Genomic DNA, 12030 nt, shown 5'->3' on the forward strand with positions numbered 1-12030 from the left:
AAAATATGCCATCTTGTAAGCTAAATATATTGAATACCTAATTTCTGCTTATTTTACTCCTTCCAATTAGCACAGTATACTTTGATTTTAAATGAAAATAAATCTTGGGTTTTTTTGTTGTTTTTTGAGAAAGCGAGCAAGCATGAGAGGGGCAGGTGCAAAGAAAGAGGGGGACAGAGGATCCAAAGTGGCTCCACACTGACAGCAGAGAGCCCAATGCAGGGCTCAAACCCACAAACCCTGAGATCATAAGCCGAAGTTGGACACTCAATCAACTGAGTCACCCAGGTGCCCCAATAAATCTGTTTTCTCAAAAAAGATTACAAAATTGGTACTTTTATAGTTCATATTGATTATCCAATTACTTTTATTGATCTTACAAGTAGAATAGTATCTTGATCTACTACATTAAACAACACCAAAATATCTACAACTCTGGTGTCAATATTAATAATAACTAAAAATCAAGCAAGCATTTATAACTATCTGCAATTAAGGAAAACAGATTCAAAAGGCATATAATTGCAATAACAATAAAATAGTATTTATGTATTAAGACATACACAGCCAACCTAAATTTAGTACCTCAGACATTTTTATAATTATGATATTTATACAAACTTTGGAAACTGAGGAGCACACTGGCCAGTCACCAATGATCTTGAAACAAAATAGATAAAAGTGCTTATTTTGCTAATAGTATATGTTTAGCTCTTTAGTTTGACATTGTGTGGTACTGTTATCCCTTCTAAAGCATTAGAAATCAATACTACATGTGCCTCAAGCTTTTGTACAGATGAATGATCTGATGAAGATGCCCTCATTTCAGAAACTAAGGTCATTAACCTTTATCTTCACTTGAGCAATTTTAGGTTTGCTGAACCTAAAGAATGCCCGATCTCAGACTACTATGTGAACAGTGGCATCTAGTGGTCATTATGTCCCCTAACATTTTATAAGTCTAAACCCATGGGTATGCATGAAACAAGTGAAATCACCATGATGCATCATCTTTAATATTGACACAAGCATATTTCCAATGAAACCATATCAGAAAATTATACTTCCCAGTAGACTTTCTCTGATTCAGTAAATTTAAGGAAAAGCCATCACTGGGCTTCTAATCTTTATTCTTGATCAACAACTTTTACATAGGTAAATACCCTTTGTAGATTTTTATAAAAATCCAACTTTGTCTTCTTCATGTCTGAATTCTTGCTTCTCGCAGGGTGATATAAAGATCTCTGAAACACTATAAACTACTGAATAATCAGTTTTGTGGCTCTTTTATGAACATAGGGATTGGAATGTCCCAGCAACAAACAAATCCAACTACTCTATATGACAGTGCACGGGAGGGGCAAAATTAAGACATTCTAAAAGCCGCCAGTCTGTTCGTTATTATTGGATTAAGTTTACACTGAGATGTTATCAATTTTTGTAAACAAGGAACATCCATTTCCTCAAGATTTTCTAAAAAAAACTGATTCATGAAATGGAATTATAGACTCATTTTACCATCAAAAGTCATTGTTTCCTAAGTTTGACTGTTTCCTATTAATAAAAAAAGTCAGTACATTCTTTGGCTATTTTGCAGAGCCAGCCTGAGGCAATCCAAGCTTTTGTTATTTTCTTGAACCTTAGCTCATCATTCTCTATACATACTTCCTGCCAGAGACCTAAAACTATCCCCCCAATTCCTTTCAGGGCAATGCCAGGGAAACTGTATCTTGCTGTCACCATGAAAAATTTTTCCTAAGCACAAACTGTATGACTCCATAGTTGTTCATGGGACACACTGGGATTATCCCTTCCAGATGGACTGAGGTACCCCTGAAATGCCTAGACACACATGAAGAATACAAGTGGACATCACTATTGGCTTATTTCATTTCCCCTAACGGGCTAAGACTACACTTTTCTCTTTCTCTCTTTTTCTTTCTCTTTAACCTTTTAAGGCCCTGCTAATAACAATAAACAGATGCAAGGCCTAGACAACAGTTTTTTAACACACCAGCTTCTTCAAAATCAGAATAAGCATATTTAGTGCTCCCAGATCATTCAAACACCTACTACCTAGCCACATGCCATGCTAGGGATTAGCAGGGACCTTCACCTGACTCCCACTTGTGTGCTAAAAGAGGCTGTAGAAGCCAGGACCCCCAGTGACTGGAGAAAACGGTTCATAGGAGTGATATTTCTCAGGCAGCATCCAATTAGGGAACTATGAGGAAAAGAAAGGAACCATTTTATGTCATGTAAATGCTAAGCAGAAATGTTCCAGTAAGCATTTCACACCCAAGTACATAAGCGGTTAATCTTACTAAAATAGTGTGATTCATATGCATTTAAAATTAATACTAAGGTCAGATGAGGAGCTCTGGGTGTAAAGCCCAGGGTTTTCTCCAGTCCACTCCCCCAGTAACTCCCTAGTCTCTTCCCAAGTTTCTCAATTACAGGAAGATATGTGGGCAATGGCCACAAGTAGTCAAATGTAATGTTTACTAAGGGGACAGGCAGCCATGAATTGTGTTGGAGGCACCTGGCAGTTGCCTTCTACCGCTCTTCACTATACAGACTTCATTTTCCCTCTTGTCGTTCTCCCTGTTCCCTTTGTGTTACTTATTTCTGCCTGAAGCTAACAGTGATCATATGACGTGCTCCTGTGCCCCTGCCACTATCTGAACTGGTTTAAAACAAAGGTGATCTCTGAATTTCCAGTGGAAAATGTTGCTAACTACTCAACACTCAGCACATCCAGATAGTCTCAAATGAACAGCTATGGGCAATCACAGGCTATTACCGTCTGCTTATAGTAAGAACCTTCTCCCCCAAAATAATTCAGAACTTGAACTGACATTTTGAGTTGAAGGTCTGACTCTCTGTCACATTCACATTATCTTGACCTTGCACATTTTAAGGATGGATTAGTTCAGGTTATCAAATAAGTGACCTCAAAGTTACCAGCCCACAAAAACACTTTCATTATCTCCTCTCCCCACATAAACTATCCAAAGAGTAAAGTAAATTATGCTTTTTACTAATTGCCCAGGGTCATTCTCCACTGGGCCTGGAAAAGTGGACAAGGGTCTAGTTGAATAGCTGGATGAGTTGCCACCATGAGATCCCTACAAGCCTAGAAATAATTTGGTCTGGGTCTAAGTGCTAATATCATGCTGCCAAGTCTCTTTCTGAAAAGCATAAAAGCAAAATATCCCATTCCTGCAAGCAAACCAACCACAAGGGTGGTGCCAAGAACTTTTGGGGCCCTTTTCTTGGCCACCCGGAACGCTGTTGGCAGCACTGCAGAGATTAATATATTGTTGACATGTCCTAAAACCTTGTTAAATGTTTTTCTCTTCAAGACACGTTCGTAATAGGTTTCCAAGTTTGGTCGCTTTCCATTTCCCCAGTTTCTCCTCGCAAACCCCAGGAACTTCAGCCGATGCAATGTGACAGCGAGTGAAACGTCTGCCAGGGTGAAGGATTCTCCGCAGAGCCAAGGCTGGCGGCCCTCTTCTAATCAGAGAAAGGGACACGGAGAGTTAGGGGCAAGTGCTGTACAAAGAGACTCTGGCTGGCATCTTTTATCTCGGTCTTGAGGGCGAGTGTGAGTACAGCAAACGATGAAGGCCATGGTACGTTTTCTTGACAATCAAACTCAGCAAGTAATTGTATCCTAAAACAAAGCCCATGCCAATGTATCCCAAGCTAAGGGAAATTTGCTTGATATCTGTCAGTCACCTACATCCCTGGGTCAAACTAGAGCCATTTGAGCTCAAAGCCTTTCATTTTCAAAAGGATTCTGAGGAAGTGAGAGCCTCCAACCCAGAGGAGTCAACAGATCTTTCTTCCTGGTTTAGGAAAACAGCAGATAAGCTTTAGAAACACCCATAAAATTGGGCCTGAAATGTCACTCAAGTGACTGCAGCTCCTAGTTACTTATATAAAGCAGAAGTTCATATTGGGAAGCAACTTTCACATAACATGGTCTTCAACTTTGTTGCCAATTAGAATGGCACAAATGGTCCATGTGCATGTACCTGGGCAATGGCTTGGTGATGCACTTAAGCCCCAAAGTACAATACACGGATGCTCACCAGCCAACCTGCAGATATACACAGGCCAGGACCTGTTTTATACTCCAGATTGGAAGTACTGTCCCTGCCCAGAAAAAAAACTAGAGGGAACATTCAAGCAACTACTCAGGTTATTCAACCAAATGAACTACTGTAATTAAAAATGTGTGAAATGGGCTAAGTAGGAATCTCCCAGCTATAACTTCAAATTGTGCGGAAAAATCCTCCACCAGTCACATTTCACATATACACAGACTGGGATACCATGAGTTGCCTGGGTTTTGCTGAGTTCAGTATTATTGTTGCCATGATAATTTAAACTGCCCATGAATAAAAATAATAAAAACAGATTACAGGATGTTTTTGGCAAAATCTAAAAATATTCCCATAAATAGCCTGGTGTCCAGCAAAAGAGAAAAAAAAAAAAAACCCACAAATGAGAACCTACCTGGAGTTTCTTCATTTCTTCTTTGCAACTCAGTTTCAACCTGATCCAAGACTTTCTCCAATTCATCAAGAATTTTCTTCAAATATTTGACATTGTCATGGTCAAGAAGCTTTGACTAATTAGCAAAAATTACAAAAGAGGTTATTGATGCCTGCAAAAAAACAATCAATATAGAGCAAAGCAGATATAAACTCTTCCAGAGCTGGAGTCTATTTATTCGAGACAATGAGAAGATACAGAATAATGTTAAAGCAAAAGCAAACTTGAGGGAAAATACTCTGGCTTGGAGAATACTCCACGGGCCAGATCCAATGCTCACTGGCAACCCCTGTGGGACCAGCGGACCAGAAATGGCAAGGAATATGAGGGGCACAAAGGGACTCCTCTCAACCCCAACTAATGAATGGAACTTAAGCAGCTTTTGAGGAATGAAGGACTGAAGGGTCAGGCACGAAGAATGCAGAGAATTAAGGAAGAGTGGGTTCCTGAGAAACGGGAACTCTTGCACTTTTGGTGGGAATGCAAACTGGTGCAGCCACTCTGGAAAATAGTGTGGAGGTTCCTCAAAAAATTAAAACTAGATCTACCCTATGACCCAGCAATAGCACTGCTAAAATTTACCCAAGGGATACAGGAGTGCTGATGCATAGGGGCACTTGTACCCCAACGTTTATAGCAGCACTTTCAACAATAGCCAAATTATGGAAAGAGCCTAAATTTCCATCAACTGATGAATGGATAAAGAAATTGTGGGGCGCCTGGGTGGCGCAGTTGGTTAAGCGTCCGACTTCAGCCAGGTCACGATCTCACGGTCCGTGAGTTCGAGCCCCGCGTCGGGCTCTGGGCTGATGGCTCAGAGCCTGGAGCCTGTTTCCGATTCTGTGTCTCCCTCTCTCTCTGCCCCTCCCCCGTTCATGCTCTGTCTCTCTCTGTCCCAAAAATAAATAAACGTTGAAAAAAAAATTAAAAAAAAAAAATTGTGGTTTATATATACAATGGAATACTATATGGCAATGAGAGAGAATGAAATATGTCCTTTTGTAGCAACGTGGATGGAACTGGAGGGTGTTATGCTAAGTGAAATAAGTCATACAGAGAAAGACAGATACCATATGGTATCAGTCTTAGGTAGATCCTGAAAACTTAACAGAAGACTATGGGGGAGGGGAAGGAAAAAAAAAAACTTAGGCAAACCATAAGAGACTCTTAAAAAAGAATAAACTGAGGGTTGATGGGGGGTGGTAGGGAAGGGGAAGTGGATGATAGGCATTGAGGAGGGCAACTGTTGGGATGAGCACTGGGTGTTGTATTGAAACCAATTTGACAATAAATTTCATTAAAAATAAATAAAGGCAAAGATAATTCTATCAAAAAAATTCTATCTCTTCTTTCAAAGAGTGGAAAGTAAGGGGTGCTGTGTATGAAGTCATTTCCTTTGAGAAGCTCCCTTAGCTAAGATAAGATGACGGAAGATGGGAGGTTGAGGAGGGCGAAGAGTGTTGATGTTGGCTACATTTTTAATGTGCCAGAAGCGTGCATGTGTTCTTGGACCATGAGGAAAGAATCACTGGAGAGAGAAAGGCTGACTGTAACTGATGAATCAAAGCCCACGGCCTCCTTAGGAGGCAGACAAGTCAAAATGGATTAACTGAAAATGGATTAAAGCCTTGAACATAAGACTTAAAACTAGAAAGCTCCTAGAAGGAAACATAGGTGGTAAACTCCTTGACATAGGTCTTGGCAATAATTTTATGAATCTGACACCAAAAACAAAAGCCACAAAAGCAAAAGTAAACAAGTGGGACAGCATCTAACTAAAAAGTTTCTGCACAACAGAGAAAACCATCAATAAAATGAAAAGGCAGGCTATTAAACGGGAGAAAATACTTGCAAATTACATGTATGATAAGGGCTAACGTGCAAAATATATAAAGAACTCCTAAACACAATAACAAAAAAAAAAAAATCTGATTTTAAAACGTGCAGAGGATCTGAACACTTTTCCAAAGAAGACATACAGATGGCCAACAGGTACATAAAAAGATGCTCAACATCACTAATTATCAGGGAAATGCAAATCAAAACCACAAGATATCACCTCACACCCATTAGAATGGCTATTATCAAAAAGGCAAGTAAGAAGTGGTGGGAATGTAAACTGGTACAGCCATTATGGAAAACAGAATAGAGGTTCCTCAAAAAATTAAAAAAAGAACCACCAGGTGATCCAGCAATTCTACTTCTGGGTATTTATCCAAAAAAAAAAAAAAAATGAAAACACTAAGTTGAAAAGATGTATGCACCCCAGGTTCTTTGCAACTTCATTTACAATATCCAAGATATGGAAACAACCTAAGTGTCCATCCATGGATGAATGAATAGATGTGGTATATACACACAATGCAGTATTATTCAAGCATAAAAAAGTGAAATTTTGCCATTTTCAATAACATAAATGGACCTCAAGGGTATTATGCTAAGTAAAATAGGTCAGACAGAGAAAGACAAATACTGTGGGATCTCTCTTATATGTGATATCTAAAAGCAACAACAACAACAAGACAAAACACCAAGCTCACAGAGACAGAGAACAGATTGATGGTTGCCAGAGGTGGGGGTTAGAGGAGGAAGAAATGGGTGAAAGATAAAAAGAAAAAAAAATGAGGGAGGGGAGTATATATAGAATAAGCTTGCCAATTGCCTTATTGGTATTAAAAAACAAAAGTCAAAGGTCTAGTTAAGTGGAATACCTGAAGTGACAGATTCCCAGTACATATTATGAACTTGCTTTTTACGTTTTATAACTTTCCTTGGCAACCAGCATGGGCAATACCTGCCTTTTTATAGGCAACTGTCATTAGGTTTGAATATCAAATCTAACAAAGAAAACTTCTTTCTAAAAGCAGAGCATAAGCCAAAGGTAACATGCACTGGTGACCTGCAATATTTAAGTGAAGATGTTCTAGAAATAGTGATACTTTACCAACAGTGGAACATTTAATACAAACAGTGGATGTCAATTGAGGACAGCCTGGCTTACTCACTTTAAGTCGCTTCTGTTTTGCGATGTATGCCTCTTGTAAATCCGGGTTTTCTTCAGCAAGTTTTTTCAGTTCAGATTCTGTGTTACCAATTTGGCCTGAGAACAAAATCATTTTTGAAATAGTAAGTTATTTCCTCCCTTCTACACAAGAAACAAGGAGAAACTGGGAAACTCCATGATAAGAATACGAGCTCTGGGATTCACCCCCTCCCTCTGCCATGGCCTTACCCTCTCTGTGCCTCAGTTTTCTCAAATGCAAGAAAATGCTTCAGTTTTAATTTCAGTTTTCTCAAATGCTTCTCAGAGCATCTGCTGCATAGGTTAAGGATTAAATGTGAGACACCCAGGAAAGCACTCAGAGCAAGGCCAGCACATTAGAAGTGCTCAGTGCACGGGGCGCCTGGGTGGCGCAGTCGGTTAAGCGTCCGACTTCAGCCAGGTCACGATCTCGCGGTCCGGGAGTTCGAGCCCCGCATCAGGCTCTGGGCTGATGGCTCAGAGCCTGGAGCCTGTTTCCGATTCTGTGTCTCCCTCTCTCTCTGCCCCTCCCCCGTTCATGCTCTGTCTCTCTCTGTCCCAAAAATAAATAAACGTTGAAAAAAAAAAAATAAAAAAAAAAAAAGAAGTGCTCAGTAGTTGTTCTATCTTTCAATACCTTTCAAGTTTTCTATAATGGATTTCTATATGAAGGGAAGGCAAAAGACTCATTTGAAAAAATATTAACTCTAAATGATGGAATTATAGTCAGAACACTTGCTTCAAATCATATAATGAGTATTTATGTAGGGAAGGAGGAGGAACAAGACGTAAAGTGGGAAGAGGAAAAGGAGGACGGGGAAAGAAGAGGAGAAAAAGGTGGAAAAGTACAAAACGAAAGAAAAGTAACATTAAAAGAATTATAAAGGTGAGATATGATGTAATGGAAAGAATGTAGTTTCTGGAATTAGAAGATCTGCATTTGAGTGTTTCTAGTCAAACATCCCCAGAGTCCGACCACAGCCACCTTCCCTTACTTTCCTATCCCAGTCACATGTGCCATAGAGCACATCTCCTTCTCCACATCCCATGCACTGACCATACTCTGTCCTCAGAAAAGGAGAGAGCTGGTTATCACAACTCAAATCAATCCCAAATCATTGAATTTAGAGGTAGAATAATGGTTACACAGCCTGCAGTCTGGCTCCCTCGCGTAATGAAACAAGAATTAAGGACAAGAAATGTGAACTCAGTTCCACTTAATCCCCAGCAGTTTCCAGATTTCATGATTCTTAGTCCACATGTCTGTTAGAACATGTTATGTTCTTTTCTTTTCCACAGGCCTCTTTTCTGAGTTTTATCCAAACGTGGCCCTCAAGACTAGGAGCTGGAAAATCAGCTCCTATAGATAATAAAAGTCCAACTGAACAGCTGAAGCACATATTAATCTAGTGCATGGATCAATCTGTAACATGAGCATCCATGCAACAAACTCAACAACCCTGTGCCCAGGTCTTCATGAGATGTGCCAGGTCTCAAAAATGAATTAAAAGAAACTTGAGACAGAATTCCAAGTCTTTAAGATCATTACATACTGCGAATCCTTGTGGTTGCATAAGCTGGGATCATGGAGTCGACAGTTAGCTCAGGATGTAAAATGCAGCCATGTGTATAGGCATCCATTGGCAATGAGTCAAGAAGTTCTCGATAATGTTGTACCCGTGGATAATACATGCTTCCTTTATCAGGCATTAACCTGGGTGTTTTTTCTAAAAACATATATACAAACATTGAAGAAAAAGTTACAAATGAGATGTTACATCCAAAAGCAAAATCAAAAACCCAAATCTCCTCATCAATGTTTTCAATATTATATCAAGGCATTTAAAAGATGGTATCTCCCCCGCCCAGATATTCAAAATTTGAAATGGGCAGATGTACGAGGCTAGATCCCAAACGATGATCACACTGCAGTTCTCTCACTTCTCTACCTTACAAATTGCTACTCAACCCTCAAGGTCCAGTTATTTATGCCAACTCCTCTGTGGAACATTCCCTAACATCCTACAACCACCAATATCTGATTGGGTCAAATGTACCTCCTCGGTACATGCAAAATACCTTGTACGTATACCTTCATAGCCTTATCACCTTAATTAGTTGTTTGTATCTTTTTGACCCATGAGCTTCTTCAGGGCAGGGAGCCTATGACCTAGGGTCTACCACAGTGTCCATTATACTTTAGGCCATTGATAGAGGTTGGTTAGGTGAATGAAAGACCATTATGGAAAGATAAACAAGGACCACTCTTTCTGAGGTTCCAATTAATACCAAGAGTGGCCCTGCTGATGCTAGGTGAATGTGAATTGACAATCTTCACAGAATTCACCATGAATTTCTAGTATTTTATCTCTAGAAAGTGGGTTCTGCATGAATCCTCATGTGCTGGTTAAACTCTAGACTACTTGAAGGCAGGGACCATGTACTGTTCTCTGTTGAGTTCCCAGTGGCTAATATAATGTTTGGCTCATAGTAGATGTTCAGTAAGTTTCAACTAATGAACATATTCCCAAATTTCTAGTTGCTATAGAATGTTTGAGCTGGAGAAGCTCTGCAGCAGTTAACAAAGACACTGAGACATAGAGGCTGAGGCATTCTCCCCAAGATCCCACAGCTAATTAAAGGCAGAACAACAACTAAAGTCAGTAAGTCCTAATGCAGTGCTCTGTCTTATAACATCATTGTAACATCTCTAAAGGGTTCACAATTCACAGATTATCTAAAAAGAATAAATATGAACCAAATGATTCAAAGATCAGGGCTATGTCCCTTCAGAATCACTTCTTACTTTTGACCCTGAAACAGGCCCTGAAAAATGCCAACAAGCTCATTCCAACAAGTAAAAAGAACAGCCTCAATTTTATTAATTTATTTCTTAGTTTGGGTTATTTAATTTAGAATCCTTTTGAGCACCCCACACTCATTTATAAGTGTTGACAATTCAGAGTTGGTTGCAGAGCATTTCAGACAAGATCTCATAATGCCATAATCCAAGTGGAACAAGTTTTTTAAGCCAACAGACTATTTCTGACTCTCTAAGAAAAAATAAGATGGATTACTCCTCAAACCAGCAGACAAATATCTAATTCCCTGCTGGGAAGTCCAACTCTGAAATCTACATTGGAATAACTGACAATGAAGTGTCAGCCACATACTGCTTGTCAACAGTGAATTTACCCAACTAGAGCACACTTCCTTGGTGATCTTTGAGAATTTCAGTTTATCACTAAGATCCCAACCAATGCATGGTAGAAATTTCCATGAGGACAACAGACTGGAGTCCTTCTCAGGCCCTTGAAATACTAAAGAGTTCTTAACCTAATGTCCTTAAGTGCATACAAGACATAGGATTGCAAAGGAAATTGATTATATTGAAATATATTTATCAAATTATTTTTAAATTATAAAACATTAGTATGGGTGCCTTTTTTAACACATTAACAATATCTAGAAGCAGGTCTAATAACTACCATAATTTCAAAGTAATTATGAGCATAAGTTATTTTTAAGATATCTACAATAACTTGATATGCTATGAACATACCTGTGATTTCTATTGGTAACAAAGTCACAGGCACTCCTGATCAATTGCTGTGATTTATCCCTACACTAGAAATGAAAGGAAGTAATGTTTCTGTTGGAAATTAGTGAAAATAAAGATATAATAATTTTTCTCCTCTAGGATCTCAAATCTCCTGAATGCTATTCATAGACCACTAAGGGCAACAGTTCTCAAAGCGTGGTCTAAGAATCCCTGAGCTTCCCCAAGACACTCTCAGGGGGTCCACAAAGTCAAAGCTACTTTCATAGTAATACTACAATGTTAATTGGTTTTCACTCCTATTCTCTCTCAAGGATACACCAGAGTTTTCCAGAGGCTACAGGACATGTGATGGCTCCATCACTCTGACAGTTAATGAGGTGTGGGATTATTTGCGTGTTTCAAATTTTTCTCAGTTTTAATTTCTAATTTGGTAAATGTTGATAGATACAGCCCACAGAAACTAAAGCTCTCCAGTGTTCTCCATAACGTTTATGATAAAGGGGCCTGGAAACCAAACAGTTTAAGAACCACTGCTCTGAGGGTCCAAAAACCTCAAGTTAATAACCAAAAATGGTACAGTATTTTAAAATGCTTACAAGTGGTTAAATTTATGGCCAGTGGCTCAGGCTACTTTCTGGTGCCAGGCCTGGGGCATGTCTTCAGAAGAGCATACCACTTCCTTCTGGGAAAGTGAATAAAAGCAGGAAAAACACTGTCTAGTAATTGCTTTCTGGGGAAGTTCCATCTGCCTATGCCTGAGTTCTCAAAGGAATATAAATGTTTAAATCCATGAAAATAAGTTTCTTCTACTCAAGGCACCATTACAATACAACTATCTCCTCTAACACTTTGTCAGACAGACCATAAAATATCCACTGAA

General features: G+C 39.2%; 1 protein-coding gene across 5 annotated transcripts in view; it reads right to left on the minus strand.

Annotated features, from left to right (window-relative positions):
• Nucleotides 1-332: 332 nt before the first annotated feature.
• GDAP1 (ganglioside induced differentiation associated protein 1) overlaps nt 333-12030 on the minus strand; it is a 47721-nt gene continuing 36023 nt past the window's right edge. For all 5 annotated transcript variants that reach the window (XM_086695239.1, XM_086695240.1, XM_086695242.1 and 2 more), the window contains 4 exons: nt 9142-9315; nt 7572-7666; nt 4528-4642; nt 333-3519 (listed from right to left, as the gene is read on the minus strand). In XM_086695239.1, the coding sequence (XP_086551365.1) occupies nt 3137-3519; nt 4528-4642; nt 7572-7666; nt 9142-9315 (767 nt within the window). In that variant the 3' untranslated portion in view covers nt 333-3136. The remainder of the gene's footprint in view (nt 3520-4527; nt 4643-7571; nt 7667-9141; nt 9316-12030) is intronic.

The sequence above is a fragment of the Puma concolor genome, chromosome F2 (genome assembly GCF_028749965.1).
Source record: "Puma concolor isolate L17-30 chromosome F2, mPumCon1.1.hap2, whole genome shotgun sequence".
NCBI lineage: Eukaryota > Metazoa > Chordata > Mammalia > Carnivora > Felidae > Puma > Puma concolor.